A 22,571-nucleotide genomic window follows, 5' to 3' on the forward strand; every position below is an offset into this window, starting at 1 on the left:
TTCCACTGACCGTCATTCCAATCTTTGTGAGCTTTATTATATCTAAGCCTTGATACCCTGTTCCCCTTCCAAAAAAGTGGTTTCTTGGCTGCTACCCTTCCACAAAGACCATTCCTAATTAAGCTTTTTTGGACTGTAGAAGGATCAACTTGGCATCCCAATGAAGCTGTCAGATGCTGTGCCTTGCTGGACTACTTCTGGTCTCTCAAAGAAGAAACTCTGAGAAACATCTCATCACATTTTGAACGTTTTCTTGGCCTTTTCTTGGCCTTTCAGTCCATTTTTTTGTCCTTGATCTCTCCTGGTTCTTCAAATTTCTTTATAACAGCTTGAATACCACATCTTGCATATCCAATTTGCTTGCTGATTTCCCTTTGAGAGTTGCCTTGGTGATGCAAAAGTATGATTTTATGTCTGTCAAATTCTGTGATCTTTGGCATTTTGAAGGGAATGATGTGATTCAAAGGTGGTCTTATTAGCAAGCTTCCAATTAATTAAACTCATACAACATGTTTATGTAATGCTCAAGCATGTCTTGCACAAACCTGGTGTTATAGACATTTTTCACAGCAGTTGTTTTGACATGAAATAATAGTACAAATACAGGTATTAGCAATGACATTAATAATGGTTCTATTCCATTTAAGTTTATGAGAGCCAGGTTCCTGCTATTGCTCAAGTGAGTCCTGTGAGTGTCATTGAGCACCCAGGGCTGAGCATGTTGCAGGGTCATCGAAATGTGCACCCAGTCCAGTCTGAGAGTGTAGTCCCCTTCCGTGTTTTGTATATGTTCAGGGTGATTACATAAACCTGTGCACCCTTCACTTGTCCCCAGTTTGTTTGATTGAGAGCTTGCATTGTTTGGCTGGTTTAGGGACCCAGGTTTTGGAAGGGACCTTGATGTGGTACCTGGGCTTGTACCATTTGGCCAGATGTGGTAAATAACCCTTCCATTTTTGCTTTTAATCTTAGCGAGGGCTTATAAGTGAGTGCTGGACTTTTTCTGTATGTTGTATTAATTTGTTTTGTAATTTTCCCTATGGGCCTTGCACCCAGACCTCTATAGGGTTAACTGCCTGTGACTCTGGGGACAGCACAGCTTCCTGTAAATGCCATTGAGCACCCAGGGCTGAGCATGTTGCAGGGTCATAGGAATGTGAACCCAGTCCAGTCTGAGAGTGCAGTCACCTTCCGTGTTTTGTGTATGTCTAGGCTGATTACATAAGCCTGTGCACCCTTTACTTGTTCCCAGTTTGTTTGATTGAGAGCTTGCATTGCTTGGCTGGTTTAGGGACCCAGGTTTTGGAAGGGAGCTTGACAGGGTACCTGGGCTTGTCCCATTTGGCTATATGCGGTAACTAACCCTTCCCTTTTTGCTTTTAATCTTAGTTGATAGCTTGTAAGTAAGTGCTGGACTTTTTCTGTATGTTGTATTAAATGTTTATGCAATTTTCCCTATGGGCCTTGCACCCAGACCTGTCTGGGGTTAACTGCCTGTGACTCTCGGGACATCACAGCTTCCTGTGAGTGCCATTGAGCACCCAGGGTTGAGCATGTTGCAGGGTCAACGGAATGTGTATCCAGTCCAGTCTGAGAGTGCAGTCCCCTTCCGTGTTTTGTATGTATATACAGTATATATATATATATATATATATATATATATATATATATATAATGAATAAATGTAGCTTATACTATAAAAGCCTGAAGTCTCCCTTTAAGAGAATTAACAAGCTATGCATGTAATTTACCATTTTGAACATTTGCAACAATCTTAAGACATGTTCAAGAATCTGCTCAATTTAATCAAGAAGGAAGCCATTTAAGACTTCATAGTGTGAATCAGAGCTTTCATCTTTCCTATGAATTCATCTAAAAGCTTCTTTATAAACCAAACGATGCTTATTAAGATCTGTCCTTCATCTGCACTTTATTCTTAGGAATACATATATTGATATTTGCAGAAAAATGCAAAGCTGCATGGGATTTCTTTTGAAGTTTTGATTTTACCTTTCACAAACAGAAGAATAAAAAGGCACAACGTGGATTCCCAGTGGCCCACCGTCCCCTGAAATCTCCATCTTTCTTGTCAATTCACTAGAAAAGCGAAAAGGAAAACATAGGTTTTGCAGAGGCTGGAACAGTTCACATGGTTATTACAAAAAAACTGAATGGCATTAAGTGCATTTTTGAGGCTAATGGCATTACTTGACAGTTCATTGCAGCAAAACTAATAGAACTCATCGAGCAAAGGGATTGAAATGAAAATTTCTATATAATAGAGAAGCTGGCATGCTTGACCAACTCTTGATCACCAGCCACAGATGCAGCAGATGAACCTTTTCATTATTCACCTTTTCACTGCTGGAAAGGCCAGTAACCTTTTATTTGGAAAGAGGTTGTATCAATTTGCTAGCTTGCTCACAAGGCTGCAATTACCAGCATTTAATTTGAGTCCTTGCTATGGCCTCTCACCTGCCTATCAAACTGGCATATAATGATATGCGTGAGCATCCCATGACACACGATTCACCGGTGATGCATGGGAACTGCATACAAAATGTAACTAGCAAAGAAACTGTACCTTATTTGCATTGTTTATTATAATATGCTAAATGTCTGACTGTTTATCTATCTATCTATCTGGGTCTGTCTATAACCTATCTATCTATCTATCTATCTATCTAATATCTATTATCTATATAATATCTATCTATCAATCTATCTGGGTCTGTCTATAATCAATCTATCTATTTATCTATCTATCTTATATCGATCTAATCATTTAATATCCATCTATCTATCTGGGTCTATCTATAACCTATCTATGTAATCTATCTCTCCATCTATATATCTATCAATCAAACACAGAGTTGTGTGAGGTGAGATTTTCTTGCATTAAAGGGCCATAATAGTCAAATAATCGCATGTTCTTATTTGTTAGAGAATGTAATTTTAAGGCTATCAACTGCACTACTGTGTGTTTAACCCAAATATCATTGCTGGTCCAGAGCGGAAACTGCCTCTGAGCTAATTAGAATCATGCAAATAGCACTGCTGATTGAACGCAACGGTTTCTGCTCAGGACCATACACTGCATGGACGATAATCTTAAAATCACATGATCTAACAAATTAGTTTGTCATTTTTGTTTTACTATTATGGGACAGTAAACTCAAAATAAAATGCTTCATTAAAGGGACAGTCAATAACAGAATTTTTGTTGATTTAAATGATAATCCCTTAATTACCCATTCTCTAGTTTTGCATAACCAACACAGTTATAATAATACATGTTTTACCTCTGAAATTACCTTGTATGCCCCCTTATTTCAGTTCTTTTGACAGACTTGCATTTTAGCAAGTGCTCACTCCTCGGTAAATTCACATGCATGAGCTCAATGTTATCTATATGAAACACCTGAACTAATGCCTTCCAGTGGAGAAAAACTGTCAAATGCAGAGGCGGCCTTCAAGGTCAAAGAAATTAGCAAATTAACCTTCTAGGTTTAGCTTTCAACTAAGAATACCAAGAGAACAAAGCAAAATTGGTGATAAAAGTAAATTGGAAAGTTGTTTAAAATGACATGCCCTATTTGAATCATGAAAGTTTTTTTTTGGATTTGACTGTCCCTTTAAGCATTGTAAAATACATTTGCAATATATTTATTATTTTGCCCCCTAACCTTGCCACATATCTCCCACTAATTTGCCAGACGGGAATTTTTGCAACACAATGACTGTGGCAAGCCCTGTCTTCACCAGCACAAGTTCAGTTTAGCTCCTTCAAATAAGGAAAGTGGTAGGTGGAGTGTGACCAATAAAAAACAACTGCAGCAAACAAACAAGGTGTTAATCTGTTCTAACATAGTTCAGAACCTGGTGATATGTTAATCTATTAAAAGACTGCAGAAACTGTTGAAACTACAAGATGTTTACTATCACTTTAATATTATGTTCCAAAATAATACTTTTAGTAAATGTGCAAGAACTGCATGCATTAGAACAGTGATGGTCATTAGAACAAATAAATAAAAATGCATAATGATCACAAAAATAAAACTAAATCATCTCTTGAAGTGTAACCTCTTTAAAACCCATTTACAGTGAAATCCCTAGTGAAATGTCCTGCGCTTTATATTATTCCCAGTGGCACAAGATCTTGTTTTTCATATATGTTTTATAGAATATACATTTGCATCAGTGACTAAAGTGTGTTTGTGTCTTTGACCGTGTTTTATGTAAAGACAATAGTTAGACTTAGAATTTCTAAATTTTTAAAAAATAGTGTTTACGGGACTAAAGTTTTACTATTTTTTATAAAATAAAATATTTGTTAGTCCTTGAAGAATATATCATAAATGAGATTAGGTCATGTTTGTGCAAATCCAGTTTAATTAAAATGAATAGGTTATATCACAAAGAAACTCCTAGTCAAAATATTATATGGCTGATACCCATTATTTATTTTAATTTTTTCACTTAGCAACTCATATTTTAAACACAAATACAGTTACTTGAGGATTAAAATAAAATTAAAAATAAATAAAAAATATATATATAGCTGCAAGTAGCAAAGGATAACCGCTTTGCAACAAAGTACAAAAGGATACAGCAGGTAGAGTGCAAAAAATGAAACTTTACGTAATTTTATTGAAACGGGCAATTGCAGAATGTAACAGAAAAAAAGATTTTCACATATTCCAATATGTCTGCCACACAATGTGATCAATCCTCTTACCTTGGACAAATCCAAACCTTGATCACAACATAGGCTCAATAAGCAAGTTTCACATCTGTAAAATAAGCACTTACAGAGAAATCATTTTAAATTTTGAAAATCTGTTGTTGAAAGGAAGATGGCTGCCAGACCAGGTGACATATATTCTCCATAATATACACAGTAGTGCTAACCATCTTTGTTAATAACCTTGGCATATTTGATGCACTTTCAACAAGTGCTTTTTGTTTTATGTTAAATTGAAAAATGTCTTTAAGCATTTAAAAAAAAACAAAAAACTATCGACTACCCCATAACCAATCGACTACTCTTGAACAAATTTGATTCTAGGTTGTAAAATAACTCTATAAACAAAATTTCACATCTTTATCATTAACGGCTCCAGAGAATATATTAGTATTTTTTTTAAACTCTGCATACAAAATAAAATGGCCACCACACCATGTAATAAATGGCTTTTATATTGCATACTAAAGCACATCATAGACCTCTACAATTTCCAGCAGGTTTTAGGAATTTTTCAAAATGTTTGAATTGAAGATGGTGGTCACGTCATGCAAACTTTGACCACTTTATTGCCTTTGGGGGTCGTGTCTGTAAATGATCACGGGTCTACTACACTGTAACATAGTTTAATAGTGTAATCCTAGTGCAAAACCCACAAATTTACATAACAATGACTAAAGGGTTAGCAGCTTGTGGCAGCCATCTTAAATTTTTAAAGATCATTGTTTAAACCAGGGGTCGCCAACCGTTCGGTCCTCAGGGACCACTAAACTCACAATTTTGAATCCTGTGGACCACTAACGTGATTTTTTTTTTTTTTAAGTACAAACCTGTATATAATGTATATGTGTATGTGTGTATATATATATATATATATATATATATATATATATATATATATATATATATACACACACATACTGTACATAACTAGTATAACCATAGCTAAGTTTACATTATGTATATATTTACACATTTTTAAGAATTATTTTTTGGAATTAACTAACTGAATGACAGAACTGAGAGAATACGAGAATAATTCAAAATGACAGATGAAGGTTGAGAGCTAACTTTTGAGCTAGAAACAGAGAGGCAGAAAGTGGCGAAAAAGAATTATGCTTAAAAGGACCACAAGGCTTCCCAGTAAGGAATTATTCAAAACTACTTATGATCATGGACAGACGTTGGAGTCATAAATTAAGTTTATATCAGAAAGCTCTCAATATGGATGTGTGCTAACCATGACTGATGTTACTGTCAATTACTATAATACTGGTGGGATATGGCTGATCTGCTGGATGACAATTACTGGAATTCAGGTGGAATGGCTTTGTGTACGGGAAAATTATTAGAATAAAAAATAATTCATATTTAATTTTAAAAAAAAGAAGAAGGGGAAGACAAACAGTGATCTGAAGGAATTAGGAAAACTACTACAAAGAGACAGGTAAAGGTAAGAAAATAAATGAAATATGAGGGAAAAAAAAATTAAGATTTTCTTTTTTATATACTTTAATTCCACTATTTCAAGCCAAGACTATACCAACCTCTGCTGGCTTTAGAATGGAATCATCTTCCTCTAAGCAGCACGCAAGGCGGGAGGAGTTTAAAATACAATCTAGCTACACAAGTTGCGCAGTACTACTCAACGTGCGTAGGGGAAATTTAATTTAACTCCTCCTCTGTTGGTCTTTACTGATGTCCAGCCAGGCACTGTAGGGAGTTGCGGCACGACAGGTGTGACACCATCAGAGGAAATTAATTCCTGCTTGATGGTGTCAAGGACCACCAACATCTTCTTGTGGACCACCAGTTGTCCATGGACCACTGGTTGGCGACCGCTGGTTTAAACAACCACGGTAAAAAACCTTGCCAAGGACAAACTTGAAATTTCACTTCACAAGATGGTTGCTGCTGTGACAGGAGCGATCTGCACTTAGTGCTATGGCGCGGTCGGGCCGGGCTGTGACTATACAGCTGGCCCGATGCGCTGACTAAATATTACAGACCCGCTCAGCAGAGAGCAGAGAGCGGGTCTGTAAAAGCGCTGTCATTTTTACATTTTAAAAGGTAAAAAAGGGTTTTATGGCTATAGCACCTAAATAATGTTATATAATTCTGCACTATGTGCAGAATTATATAACATTATTTTTTTTCAAATTAATTTTTATTAAGAATCCATAATACAGAAAAACCAGCACAATATACATACAAAGTTATACAATAACGGACATTTGGACAGTGCTGCGGGGGGATACAGAGTCACCCCATGTTTGAACAGTTTAACAGTAGAAATCATGTATCTTGGATTCTCATTTTAAACTTTTTCTTCTTCTTAACACAAGAAATAAAAAGAGGAAAAAAAAAAAAAAGAAAAAAAAAAATTATAAAAATTAAAAAAAATTTAAAAATAAAGATAAACAGTGTAATTCTAGTAATTTCAAGCAATTTCAATTTCAACCGCCGTTGTGCCTTAGTGCCTCGCTCATATATAAACAGCTCCATTTAAAAAGAAAACTAAGATAGAAGTATAATCATGAACTGTACACCTAAGAGGGTCACCCCTGTGTATGTGGCTGGTCCTGTATCTCTAATCGTTATCAGGTGGCGTGTGTTGGTACTTAATGCTATTAATATATGTTTCCCAGGTCGCTTGCAATTCAATGAATTGCTCACGTTTATCATGTAGATAAGAACCATATTCTTCTAGTTCAATCAAATCCGTAACTTTGTTACGCCACATGTGTGTGGAGGGGATTTCTGGTGATCTCCAATTTTGTGCCATCAGTATTTTCAGACTATTTGTCATAATTCGTAGAAGGGGTTTATGGTGGGAGTGGGGCAGTTTGATTGGTTTGTTTAGTAGCCATATTAGTGGATCAAGTGGGAGAACAGTATGAAAAATGGATTCTATCTCACTGATTATAGATCGCCATAGCGTATTCGTCTGGGAACACCACCACCAGATGTGACCCATACCACTGCCTACATGGCCACAACGCCAGCATCTGTTGGATGATCGTGGATAGAGTTTGTGTAACCTTTTGGGAGTCAAATACCATCCGTGTAGTATTTTATAGTTAAGCTCCTTAATGGATGCTGATGTGGAAGCAGATTTGGTGTTATGGAAGATGTTTGCCGCCGTCTGTGGGGTAATGACTATCCCAAGCTCCCTCTCCCACATCTCAATGGAACGTGGGAGGTTGCCTGGTGGCAGCTGGGTGAGAATATTGTAAATATGTGAAAGGCTATGTTTAACTGGTGGTGAGGTGGTGTATACTTTCTCAATGTTGGTTAATGACCTAGTCATGTTTATGGATTGTTGGTGTGTCGTGATGTAGTGATGTGTCCGTCTGTATGTATACCAATTTTTGGCCCAGTTGTAGCCTGCATCTACTAATTGTTCTTGGGATCTTATTTGTTCGTCACTAGTGAGGTGCATAAGTAGGACCTCCTCGTCTTTTGTCTGTATTTCTGTGTTCCTGACTGAGGATAATAGAGAGAACTCGCTGTTATGGATGAGTGATGTCAGTGGGCCTGGACAGGAGGACAAATATGGATTGGTCTTATTAGTAGAGTCCCAAATTCTTAATGTTTCTTGTGTAATTGGGTTAGTAATTTGTTTACAGATTAGGTGGAACATAGGGTTCCAGCAGATAGAAGGAAGGTTATGGCTCATATTTAGGCTCTCCTCTAGAGAGATCCATCTCTTGTGATCTCTGTGGATCCTCCAGTCCAGAATTCTTTGGAGAAATATGGACCTTCGATATGAGTCAATGTCTGGAACTCCCAGTCCACCCTGAATTATTGGTCGTGACATTATGTTTTTGTTTATCCTAGGGGGGCGTCTGTTCCAAATAAATGAGCCAAACAGCTGTTGCATCTGTGTGATGTATGTACTAGGTAGTTGGATAGGAAGTGTCTGCATAATGTACAACAATCGTGGGAAGATGTTCATTTTGATTGTGTTAATCCTCCCTAGCCAAGATAAAGGTTTCCTGGTCCAAGAAGAAAGGTCTCGCATTAGGGCATTTTTAATGGTGACATAGTTTAATTTGTATAGCATATCATGACTATCTGCCAGGTGTATCCCTAGGTATTTCAATGAATTTTTCTGCCATTTGAACGGGCATATTTTTGTAATTGCATCTTCCTTTTGGGGGTTTATGGCTACACCTAGCATTTCAGATTTACTCTGGTTAATTTTGAAATTGGATAGGTCGTGAAATATCTCTAGTTCCTCCAACAGGTGGGGTATAGACTTCTCTGGTTCTGTTAGGGAAAAAAGGATGTCATCTGCGAAGAGTGACATCTTGAATTCATCTCCATTTATTCTTAGACCATGGATATTTTTATTTAATCTGATTTTAGTCGCTAATGTTTCAATGAGGCAGGTGAAAAGCAATGGAGACAAGGGACATCCCTGCCTTGTACCGTTTGTGATTTGGAGTGGGGGTGACAGGATTCCATTAAGAGCAATTTTGGCGCTGGGTTTGTTATATAACGCAAATATTCTATGAATCGCTTTTTCACTGAGGCCAAAGGTCTGTAATGTCGCCTGTAGAAAAGGCCATCCGACTCTGTCGAAGGCCTTTTCAGCGTCAGTGGAAATCCAAATTGAGGGGGTTTGGGTCGTTTTAGCATGCCATAATAAGTGTAGGTTTCGTACCGTATTGTCTCTCGCCTCACGGTAAGGTACGAAGCCCACTTGATCTTGATGTATAAGTGCAGGTAAGATTAAATTTAGTCTATTGGCTATGAGCTTAGCATAAATCTTGATATCGGAATTCAGAAGAGATATCGGTCTATAGTTTGGGATTGATGTACTAGATTTGTTTGGTTTCGGAATCAGCGATATGGTAGCCTGTAGTGCCGGGGGGGGAAGGGCTTGTCTTGATCTATACTATGAAAATATGCCAAGAGATGTGGTATCAGGAGGTCTTTGAAAGTTATATAGTAAGCATTACCAAACCCATCTGGCCCCGGGGATTTCCCAGCTTTCAGTGACTTAATCGCTAGCTTGATCTCTTCTGCTGAAAAGGGTGCATCTAGTTTAGAACTTTGTTCTTCACTAATTTTAGGTAGGCTTAATTGTTCTAAGTAGTCCTGAATAGCTACACTCGTCGGTGGGGGTATGCCAGTAGATAGGTTGTATAGAGAATTGTAGTAGTTCCTAAAGCTATCCGCTATGTCTTCAGATGTATGTCGATCTTTCCCCCTATCGTCTCTAATGTGTAAAATGTACCTGTTAAGAGCTTTCTTCCTTAGCTGTCTAGCCAAAAGTTTACCCTGTTTGTTAGCCCCTTCGTAGTATGTTTTTTTGAGGAAAAGCGCCTTGCGTTTGGCCTCCTTCCCTAGATAGCAATTGAGTTGCGAACGCTTATGTTCTAGGCTTTCAAGTAGGGAGTGGTCTTTAGGGAACCTTTTGTGTATGTCTTGTAGCTTAGTTAAGTCTGTGAGTAGGGAGGCTAAGTAGTGTTGTTGTTGTTTCAGTTTGGATGCTTTTAAAGCAATCAATTCACCCCTGAGAACACATTTGTGGGCATTCCAAACATGTTGCTGGCAGATATTAGGTGTACTGTTTGTTTTAAAGTAGTCTTCAATAGACTTTGTTAGTTGGATGTGTGTCAGTGGGTCTTTTAAGAGGGATTCATCCAATCTCCATGTTCTTGAGTTGGGGGCATGAGTAGGGAAATCAAAGGTGCAGCTGATCATGGCGTGGTCTGACCACGTTATGGGATAGATGATTGAGTTTCGGGCATATGCTAGACTAGTGACATCTGTCAGTAAATAATCTATTCTGGAATAGTTTTGATGTGGATGGGAATAGAAAGTGTAATCTTTTGTAGTTGGGTGATGGAGTCTCCAAACATCATGTACAGCAAGGGAAGTTAGTTTGGATTTAATTAATTTCAGAGTCCCGTTGGGGACCGATGACTTTCCAGTGGAGCAATCCACTGCAGGATCTAGGGCGACATTAAAATCGCCGCCCACAATCAGGGTACCTCCGGGACACTCCAGGAGCTTGTTACAAAGCTGATGGAAGAAACCGGAGTCACCCACACCAGGGGCATAAATATTAGCTAAAGTTATATGTTTATGTTTCCACGTCCCTGAAATTATCAGATATCTCCCTATTTTATCTTTATGGACAGATGTCACATGGAATGGGACGTTTTTCCCTATCATTATGCAGACTCCATTGCGTTTGGAACTATTAGAAGAAAAGTAAACAGTGCCAAATTTCTCAAAGGAGGCACGGGGCTCCCTTCCTATTCTGAAATGAGTCTCTTGTAACATTACAACATCACAGCCAAGCCGTTTATAATCCTTAAAGGCAACGGATCTTTTTTGTGGGATGTTAAACCCTTTGACATTGTGAGAAAGTATTTTAAAGTTGGACTTATCTTTCATCATTAACGGATTGTGGTAGAAATGAAATTACAGATGTCGTGTACAGATCAGTTATGTAGGTCATAGCAGTTGTGAGCAGTAACAACAAATAGAAGGCATGAGGCATTACACATACGGCAGGTAGAATCACATCAATAAAAAATAAACAAAAATTATAAACAAAACTAACTGAAAGTGTATTTCTAAAACTATACACCTTGATTAGGGAGTACTTGTAGTTGCATAGTGCTCTTGATGGTTATGCACATGTTATTTAGAGGTTTCTGGTAGAGACCTGTAGGAGGAGGGTTAAAGCAGAGGGAAGGATAAGGGGGGAAGGGGGGTGGGATGAGGGTGAAGGTGGGTAGGGATAGGACTGGAGCTTATCAAACATATGAAAATCAAACAGTGCCTCTCTATCATAAATCTAGTGTTCCAAGTTGGTATTAACTGTTAACAATTTAACATACTTTATGAGAATTAAACCTAAAGATGTCCAGTATTAATGATACTGGCTTAAACAGTCTAAACAGCAATAGTGAGTCAACAGTAGCAGCTGCTATTCATCAGCGTTCTATTTCTTACCCAGCACCCACGATCTGGAACAGTCCAAGAAAAATTGGGTTGAGGGTGTCATCTCAGCAAGAAGTCCCAGCGACTGGGGGACTATATCTAAACCCAGATGGTCAAATAAGGTGTGTCAAGTGTCCTGCGGGCACGAGGGGCCCGGGGAGGGAGCATCTGTTTTCCTTCTTTTAGGTTGAACTCTATTCCATTTAAGCCGTTGCTCCCTGGGATGTTCTTGTATGGTATCTGGGTGTCTTGTTGGGGATTCTAAGATGTTGTCAGCTGGGGGTTCAATGGTGATATTCAATTTCTTTGTCACAGCATCCAGGTCTTGGAAATTCTTGTATATGATCTGTGTGCCATTATGGCTGATAATCAGGCTGAAGGGGTAGCCCCAGCGATATCTGATGTTGTGTTCTTGTAGGGCTTTAGTGAGGAATCTAACCTCCTTTCTCCTCTGTATGGTCTGTGGGCAAAGGTCTTGGAATATTTGTAGGTTATGATCCTTAAATGAAATGGATCTTCTTGTTCTCGCCACTTGCCAAATTTCTTCTTTAGTTGTGAATCTTAAGAACCTCATGATCACATCTCTGGGTGGTGCTGGAGGTTTGGAGGGTGGTCTAAGTGCTCGATGAATCCTTTCTATGTCGTCTTGTTGCAGAGGGGGTGATCTGGGGTGCAGGGATTGGAACAGCTCTCTGACATATGATTTCAATTGCTCTGGGGATACCTCTTCAGGTATTCCCCTGATCCTAAGGTTGTTCCTTCTCCCTCGGTTGTCTAGGTCTTCTAATTTTTCTTGTAGGGACTGCACCATAGAGTCTTGTATGGAGAGCTGTTGTGTGTTTGTGCTGACTATAGAGTTAAGCGTCTCTTGCCCCTCCTCTATGTAGTCAATTCTGGAACTCATGTCGTTTAAGTCTTTCTTTAGCTCCCTCATCTCTCCTTTAATAAAGGATTTTAGCGATTCAAAGTCTGATTTGGAGGGGAGATCCGCTATTTGTGACGGCAAGGCCAATAGGGATTTGTATTGTGATGTTGAATAATCTAATTGCGTTTCAAGCTGAGACTGTTCTTGTGATTGGGAAGTCTCTGTAGAATTGAGATCTGAGGGATGGAAAAAGGTGGTCACAGATGGTGTGGACGTTGGTAATTTGGCTGCCTTATCTGGTTTAGGGCCTTTGCGTTGTGACATTTTATAAGCCTCTGGGGAATGCAAGTTAGAGCCGCCTAGAAACTCCTCTCTTTCCAGCAGCACTATAATGTAGGTATTAAGTGAGAGGCTCTTGTTTAATGTAGTAAATTAATCAGCCTTGATGTGTATTCAAGTTCTAAGTAGCTTTATATTAAGCTACGTGGTATCCTCTGTTCTTCAGGCCTTCTCAAATTATAGGTCTAAACTGGCCTCTGTCTCGTATATGTTTTATAGTGAATAGTCCCCAGTATATTTAGGCTTGATTGCCGTATGTGAGTTATCTGTAAGTCCCAGCAATAATTCAGGGCTGCTGTGAGGCCTGCTATATGTTGTATGTAAGCCTTTCTAGTTAGCATCCATATGAGTCAGAAAACTGTCTTTTTATTCTTACCCTCCGGTTTTCATGCATAGGGTTTATGTAGTCTCACCTCTGTGTTGCGGCAGGCTTTTCTCTGTTAATTGCAGGTCCCACGTGTGCGGTACACACGCAGCGCAACAAAAGCGCTTCCCGGTCTCCCCTGCAATCCGGCACTCTAACCGACCGGGTCTACCGTGAGGTCTCTTGATTGTATATGCAGGCTTTTAGATACGATGTGTACCCGGTTAGGCTCGGGTAAGTGGAGCCGTCACTTAAGATGTTTCGCTGTCCAAGATGGCGACCGGGACTCTGTTAGACACTTGGATTCCTTCTTTTTAGGCAGACGGATGGTGGGTAGTGCCACAGTGAGAGGGTTTACTCTGCTCCGGGTCTCCTCCAGGTTATAAAAGAGGTGTTGTTAGTTCAGGTCGGGATCTCTACCATATCTCTATTAGTTAGTTGAGCTGCAACTCTAACGGAGCTTTACACAAATGCGGCCATGTCCCAGCACGGCTTGGCTCCGCCCCCCGGTGTCTATATAACATTATTTTTAAGGTTTACTGTCCCTTTAACACAAGCAGTTCTAGAGATTAAGGTTTTACATATTTTGCAAAAATTAATTGAAAAAAAAAACAATATGGCTGACAGACCATGTGACCTTTGGCATCTATGTTGCATAATTTTAAGAGTTTTAAATAAGAAGTTTACCTTTTAGGTGCAAATGAAACAAAAGCGGCAGAATTAAATCATCATGGTTTTTACACAATCCGATATGGCTGCTGCAGCAGTGGCGAATTCTCTTCTCTTGAACCTAGGCAATAATATAATGTATGCTTACCTGATAAATTCATTGATTTTGTGGTGGACAGCGGTGTATTTTGACCTAGGCAAACAAGACACTTGGGCCTAGGGAAGTAGATTGGTGGGGGGGGGCAGCACTTTCTGAGTCTCTGTTGGGAGCAGCAGATGACTTAACTAGCTCTAGTCATCTGGCATAGATTGAGCAGCCATATAAAAAAAAAAACTCGGGCTGGTTGCTGAGCATGGTTCGTACTGACTGACATCAAGAAACTGTGTGGCTAGTCCGCTGAGTGCTCTCTTAGTATTTTGTTTGGGGAGGTATTGTTTAAAACAAATCTGAGTTTGGGTCTGACAAAAAAATATTATGGCCAAATAAAACCTAAAACTAGAAATTTGAAATCCTGATAAAAAAACAGACCTTGAGACAGAAGGTTGTGACGCAGAGGAAGAAGCCACAAAGGACAATTGGACCAGATCTGCAAACCAAGTCCTGTGAGGCCAAGCTGGAGAAATCAGGATAACTGATGATATCTACCCTTGGTAAAGGAACAATAGAAAAATTTAACCCAGATGTAACAACCAAGGGGCTATAGGCCCATCCACAAACTCCGCCTTAGGAACCCTGGACCTCGCAAAATATCTGGGGAGTTCTTTGTTTAAAGCATAATAGTTGTCAAAAATGACCCTATAATAAACATATCACCGGAAAAAATATCTAATACTCTTTAAAATTGTACTTACTTGATCTTTGAAACAAAGTTTCTATTATAATAAAATAATTAATTTTATTTTCCACAATGATGTCATATTGCCCAGCCCAATAAAATGGTTGTGTCTCTAAAATATGTTGATCAATTGCGGTACATTACATTTCAATAATAATGAGGTAACATGTTTATTGAATTACTGAGAATACATCTACATGAACTGTTTATATATCAACTTGCCTGCCGAAACATATGTTTTATAACTAATAAATATACTGCCATTTCAAGTAGTGTATAAAAAAATTGCTTTACAGTTAAAGCTCCTTTACTCTGAAAACATGGAGATTCATATTAACTTTCTATTAAAGTCTGAAACTTTTAATCCATAAGGGTACATTTTATAATAATGAGTTTATGATTGAGTTAAAAGAAAACTTTTTTACACTATTAGAGAATGCTTGTTAGTCTAGGGGAAGTGACAATTTATGACAGTATCTGAATAAAAAATGTTTTTTGCATCAAATGCTTTCGTTTAAAATAATATTGCTTGTTGATGTATGGGAGATTCTTTAAATACTTATGTTTGTGAGATATGCTGGTTCGCTCGGTCACTGCGGTTGTTTCTGTTGTGATCCTACTCCAGTCATATGACCGCTCTGGTGACATTGGCAATTATGTTGTTGACAAAATACGAATGCACGGCAACAATAGAACTGAATAGTGCATGCGTTAGTAGGAGACATAAAATGTAGAACTCAGGTTGCCCACTGTGACTGGAATATGCAAATGACTGTGTTTGGAAATAAGCAGGTTTTCAATACAGGATTGCGGCAAAATAAAGAAAAAAAATTAAAATAGACTAAATTAAACAATTTCTTTTATATATATATATATATATATATATATATACCTGTGCAATGATTTAATAAACAAAAGATTTTCATATACCTGTAAACAAAAAGCCATCATATCCACTTCCAAAAGACCCCACTGATCTACAATCTTACTGAAGACTTCAAGAAGAGGAGACTATTCCCACAGGTGAAGGGATTGACAACTGAGAAAGTCTGCTTCCCATTTCCGCACCCCTGGAATATGAACTGAAGAAATTATGCAGGAATTTATTTCTGCCCAAGTCAGAATTTGTGAAACCTTCCTCTTCGGAAGGGAACTGTGAGTTCCACCCTGATGTTTGATGTAAACCACTGCTGTGACATTGTCTGACTGGAAACTCAGATAAGCCTCTTTTTCAGCAGAGGCCAAAATGTAAGGGCCCTGAAAATTGCTGAAAAGTTCAGGAACATTTATTAGCAAATTTGCCTCCAGAAGTAACCAAACTCCATGTGACCCCCCAGACTGCACCCCAACCCAAGAGACTAGCATCTGTCAAGATCACAGTTCCATTTGGACGGACAAAATATGCCCCCAAAACAAAAGCAGATGATTGATCCATCAAGAAAAGTATTGTCTTGTATTGGCGACATCCAAAATAACCTTTTAGCCAACTAAGTGAAAAGCATAAAAAGCTCCACAGAAAGAGAAGAAACTGCCCAAAGATTACACAAGCCGAGAGTTACTTCAGCCTTCTCTGTTCTGTCAAGGAAAATCTCATGAAAACTGAATTGATTATCAAACCGTGAAAAATAATCCTGGACTGAGAGGACAGAGACCTTTTTTTGAAAATTTACTTTCCAACCATGCTCTTGAAAAAAAAAAAAAAGTCTGTTGGTATGAGATATTGCTAAATGTAAAGTTGGAGCCTGTTACAAGATTTTGTCCAGGTAAGGAACCACTGAAACAACCTTAGCTCTTATTACCGATAAGTGAGACAGCAGAACCTTCGTAAAAATTCTGGGAGCGGTAGTCTGACCAAAAGGTAGAGAAACAAACTCAAAATGCTTGTCCAGGAATGTAAATCTGGAAAACTGATGATGATCCCTGCGAATAGGGATATGAAGATCCTTCATATCTATTAAGGATATGAACTGTCCTCTTTGGACAAGAGGAAGAATCGTCCAAATGTTCTCTGCCTTGAAAGATGGAACCCTGATAAACTTGTTTAAAGTTTTCAAGTCCAGAACAGGTCTGCAAGTTCCTTTTTATTTGTGACAATAAAGAGGTTGGAATAAAATCCCTGACTCTGTTCCAAATACAAAACTGAAACTATTACTCCCATAGATTCCATATCTGAAATTGACTGGAAAAAAAAAGCTTCCAGCCTTTACAAGTTTCTTTGGAACATGAGACAGAAGAAACCTTCTTCTCAAAGGCCTCAATCTAAAATCTATTCTGTATACTTGCAAAATAATTTTCAGAATCCATGGATCTTGAACAGAATGAAACCAAGCACCCAGAAAAATGCATAGTCTGCCCCCTTCCAGATGATCTGGATCAGGGGGCCACACCTTTATGCAAATTTGCTAGTGGAAACAGGCTTATTGGACTGTTTAGGCCTGTCCCAATTTGACTCTGGTTTTCAGGAAAAACTGGAAGAAGTCTCCTTCTGGGAGAAGAGGCAGGGGAGGACTTTTGGTTTGATTAACTAAAGAAACAAAAACGGTTAGAAGCGCTAGGATTACCCTTATACATCTTATCCTGAGGGAGAAAAGCTCCTTTCCCTCAGTCACCGTAGAAAATGTTTTTGTCCAGACAAACCCAAAAACCAACTTCCCCTTAAAAGGAGGCAACAGAAGTCTGGATTTAGAAACAATGTCATCAGACCATGATTTCAACCACAAGGTCCTCCTAGTCAAGACTGATAGAGCCATCTTAAAAATAACAACTGCATCACAAATGAAAGCATTAACGGTTTCCAAGAGTTTTCATTGATTATAAAACTCTTCACCAGCAGATTTTCCAGAAAGTTGCTTAGATAAACCCTTACACCAAAGGGTAGAAGCTGCATCTATGCAAGTAATAGTAATATTGCTGCCCTCGCCCCCCCATAAAAAAAAAGATCTAATTTAGAAGCAGGCAAAGAAACATTCTTTTAAATCTCTGAGGTGGATTAAATGGTATACCAGGACTGGACCACTCTTTAGAAATTATCTCAGAGATAGTATTAGAAACGGGACATGCCTCTGGAGATTTAAAAGAGGGTTTAAAAATCAAATGAAGCTGCTTAACAGACTTATCCTCAGGAACGTTAGGATCCTGAATTCCTAAAGTACATAAAACCTCTTAAAGGGACAGTCAACACCTGAATTGTTGTTTAAAAAGATAGATAATCCCTTTATTACCCATTCCCAAGTTTTGCATAACCAACACAGTTATAATAATACACGTTTTACCTCTGTAATTACCTTGTATCTAAGCCTCTGCAAACTGCCCCCTTATTTCAGTTATTTTGACAGACTTGCATTTTAGCCAATCAGTGCTGACTCCCCGGTAAATTCATGTGTGTGAGCTCAATGTTATCTATATGAAACACTTGAACTAATGCCCTCTAGTGGTGAAAAACTGTCAAAATGCATTCAGATTAGAGGCGTCCTTCAAGGTCTAAGAAATTGGCATTTGAACAACCTAGGTTTAGCTTTCAACTAAGAATACCAAGAGAACAAAGCAAAATTGGTGATAAAAGTAAATTGGAAAGCAGTTTAAAATTAGATACCTTATTTGAATCATGAAATTATTTTTTGGACTTGACTGTCCCTTTAAAAGAGAAAGAAAGCGTTCAAGTTAAAACATAAAAAGAGGAAGATTCAGATTCTGATCAAAGACAAATTCATAATCAAAAAACTTCACCCTCAGAGGATAAATCAGAAGAATCAGAACCTGGAATGTTCAGCTTCACATACTTAGATTTACTTAGAAAAAGAAAATGTATGTAAGAACTTACCCGATAAATTAATTTCTTTCATATTGGCAAGAGTCCATGAGCTAGTGACGTATGGGATATACAATCCTACCAGGAGAGGCAAAGTTTCCCAAACCTCAAAATGCCTATAAATACACCCCTCGCCACACCCACAATTCAGTTTCACGAAAAGCCAAGAAATGGGGTGATAAAGAAAGGCGTAAAAAGCATCAAAAAAAGGAATTTGGAAATAATTGTGCTTTATGCAAAAAATCATAACCCCCATAAAAAGGGTGGGTCTCATGGACTCTTGCCAATATGAAAGAAATTAATTTATCAGGTAAGTTCTTACATAAATTATGTTTTCTTTCATGTAATTGTCAAGAGTCCATGAGCTAGTGACGTATGGGATAGTAATACCCAAGATGTTGAACTCCATAGAAGAGTCACTAGAGAGGGAGGTATAAAAATAATAACAGCCATTTTCCGCGGAAAAAATTAATCTACAACCCAAAATATAAGTTTATTTTCATAAATGAAAAGAAAAAACTTAAACATAAGCAGAGGAATCAAACTGAAACAGCTGCCTGAAGAACTTTTCTACCAAAAACTGCTTCCGAGGAAGCAAATACATCAAAACGGTAGAATTTAGTAAATGTATGCAAAGAAGACCAAGTTGCTGCTTTGCAAATCTGAACAACTGAAGCTTCATTCTTAAAAGCCCATGAAGTGGAGACTGATCTAGTAGAATGAGCTGTAATTCTCTGAGGCGGGGGCCTGACCCGACTCCAAATAAGCCTGATGAATCAAAAGCTTTAACCAAGATGCCAAGGAAATGGCAGAAGCCTTCTGACCTTTCCTAGAACCAGAAAAGACAAATAGACTAGAAGCCTTCCTGAAATCTTTAGTAGCTTCAACATAATATTTCAAAGCTCTTACGACATCCAAAGAATTCTTAGGATTAGGACACAAAGAAGGAACAACAATTTGTCTATTAATGTTGTTAGAATTCACAACCTTAGGTAGAAATTTAAATGAAGTCCGCAAAACTGCCTTATCCTGATGGAAAATCAGAAAAGGAGATTCACAAGAAAGAGCAGATAATTCGGAAACTCTTCTAGCAGAAGAGATTGCCAAAAGGAACAACACTTTCAAATAAAGTAGTTTAATGTCCAAAGAATGCATAGGCTCAAAAGGAGGAGCCTGTAAAGCCTTCAAAACCAAATTAAGACTCCAAGGAGGAGAAATTGATTTAATGACAGGCTTGATGCAGACCAAATCCTGTACAAAACAGTGAATATCAGGAAGCTTAGCAATCTTTCTGTGAAATAAAACAGAAAGAGCAGAGATTTGTCCATTCAAGGAACTTGCAGACAAACCTTTATCCAAACCATCCTGAAGAAACTGTAAAATTCTAGGAATTCTAAAAGAATGCCAGGAGAATGTATGAGAACACCATGAAATATAAGTCTTCCAAACTCTGTAATAAATCTTCCTAGAAACAAATTTACAAGTTTGTAACATAGTATTAATCACTGAGTCAGAGAAACCTCTATGACTAAGCACTAGGCGTTCAATTTCCATACCTTCAAATTTAATGATTTGAGATCCTGATGGAAAAACGGACCTTGAGACAGAAGATCTGGTCTTAAAGGAAGTGGCCAAGGTTGGCAACTGGACATCCGAACAAGATCCGCATACCAAAACCTGTGAGGCCATGCTGGAGCTACCAGCAACACAAACTATTGTTCCATGATGATCTTGGAAATCACTCTTGGAAGAAGAACTAGAGGCGGGAAGATATAAGCAGGTTGGTAACACCAAGGAGCTGCTAACGCATCCACCGCCTCCGCCTGAGGATCCCTGGACCTGGACAAGTACCTGGGAAGTTTCTTGTTTAGATGGGAAGCCATCCGATCTATTTCTGGAAGACCGACATCTGAACGATCTGAAAAAACACATCTAGATGGAGCGACCACTCCCCGGATGTAAAGTCTGATGGCTGAGATAATCCACTTCCCAATTGTCTACACCTGGGATATGAACCCGCAGAAATTAGACAGGAGCTGGATTCCGACCAAGAAAGTATTCAAGATACTTCTTTCATAGTTTGGGGGCTGAGAGTCCCACACTGATAATTGACATATGCCACAGTTGTAATATTGTCTGTCTGAAAACAAATGAACGGTTCGCTCTTCAACAGAGGCCAAACCTGAAGAGCCCTGAAAATAGCACATAGTTTTAAAATATCGATTGGTAACCTCGCCTCTTGAGATTTCCAAACCCCTTGTGCTGTCAGAGATACCCAGACAGCTCCCCAACCTGAAAGACTTGCATCTGTTGTTATCACAGTCCAGGTTGGACGAACAAAAGAGACCCCTTAAACTATACGATGGTGATCTAACCACCAAGTCAGAGAGAGTCAAACATTGGGATTTAAGGATATTAATTGTGATATATTTGTATAATCCCTGCAACATTGATTCAGCATACAAGGTTGGAGAGGTCTCATATGAAAACGAGCAAAGGGGATCGCGCCCGATGCTGCAGTCAAGAGATCTAAAACTTCCATGCACATAACTACTGAAGGGAATCATTGAGACTGAAGGTTACGACAAGCTGAAACCAATTTTAATTGTCTCTTGTCTGTTAGACACAGAGTCATGGGCACTGAATCTATCTGGAAACCTAAAAAGGTTACCATTGTCTGAGGAATCAAGGAGCTTTTTTGGTAAATTGATCCTCCAACCATGTCTTTGAAGAAATAACACTAGTTGATTTGTGTGAGATTCTGCAGAATGTAAAGACTGAGCTACTACAAAGATATCGTCCAAATAAGGCAACATCGCAATACCCCAGTCTCTGATTACAGAGAGTAGGGCACCGAGAACCTTTGAAAAGATTCTTGGAGCTGTCAATAGGCCAAATGGAAGAACGACAAATTGGTAATGCTTGTCTAGAAAAGAGAATCTCAGAAACTGATAGTGGTCTGGATGAATCGGAATATGAAGATATGCATCCTGTAAGTCTATCATAGACATATAAGGACCTTGCTGAACAAAAAGCAGAATAGTCATTATAGTCACCATTTTGAAAGTTGGCACTCTTACAAAACGATTCAAAATCTTCAGATCGAGAACTGGCCTGAATGAATTTTCTTTCTTTTGGAAATGAATAGATTTAAAAAAAAAAAAACAGACCCTGTTCCTGAAACGGAACTGGTATGATAACCCCTGAAAGCTCCAGGTCTGAAACACACTTCAGAAAAGCCTGAGCCTTTACCGGATTTGCTGGGATGCGTGAAAGAAAAAAATATCTTCTCACAGGAGGTCTAACTCTGAATCCTATTCGGTACCCTTGAGAGACAATACTCTGAAATCCATTGATTTTGGACAAAATCTACCCAAATACTTTGGAAGAATCTTAATCTGCCCCCTACCAGCTGAGCTGGAATGAGGGCTGCATCTTTATGCAGACTTGGGTGCTGGCTTTGGTTTCTTAAACGGCTTGGATTTATTCCAACTTGAAGGTTTCCAATTGGAACCAGATTCATAGGGGGAAGGATAAGGTTTCTGTTCCTTATTTTGTTGAAAGGAACGAAAATGGTTAGAAGCTTTAGATTTACCCTTAGGTCTTTTATCCTGATGGAAAAAAACTCCCTTCTCCCCAGTGAGAGTTGAAATAATTCAATCCAACTGAGAACAAAATAAATTATTACCATGGAAAGAAAGAGATAGTAATCTAGATTTAGATACCATGTCAGCATTCCAATATTTGAGCCCCAAAGCTCTTCTTGCTAAAATAGCTAAATACATAGATTTAACATCAATTTTGATGATATCCAAAATGGCATCACAGATAAAATGATTAGCATGTTGAAACAAGTAAACAATGCTAGACAAATCAGGATCTGTTTCCTGTTGCGCTAAACTTTCCAACCAAAAAGTTGATGCAGCTGCAACCTCAGCCATAGAAATGGCAGGCCTGAGAAGATAGCCAGAATATAA

General features: G+C 38.5%; 1 protein-coding gene across 3 annotated transcripts in view; it reads right to left on the minus strand.

The window, feature by feature from the left end:
- PARD3B (par-3 family cell polarity regulator beta) overlaps positions 1-22,571 on the minus strand; it is a 1,914,565-nt gene that overhangs the window by 1,221,956 nt on the left and 670,038 nt on the right. For all 3 annotated transcript variants that reach the window (XM_053698659.1, XM_053698658.1, XM_053698660.1), the window contains exon 6: positions 2,011-2,097. In XM_053698659.1, the coding sequence (XP_053554634.1) occupies positions 2,011-2,097 (87 nt within the window). The remainder of the gene's footprint in view (positions 1-2,010; positions 2,098-22,571) is intronic.

The sequence above is a fragment of the Bombina bombina genome, chromosome 1 (assembly GCF_027579735.1).
Source record: "Bombina bombina isolate aBomBom1 chromosome 1, aBomBom1.pri, whole genome shotgun sequence".
NCBI classification, from domain to species: domain Eukaryota; kingdom Metazoa; phylum Chordata; class Amphibia; order Anura; family Bombinatoridae; genus Bombina; species Bombina bombina.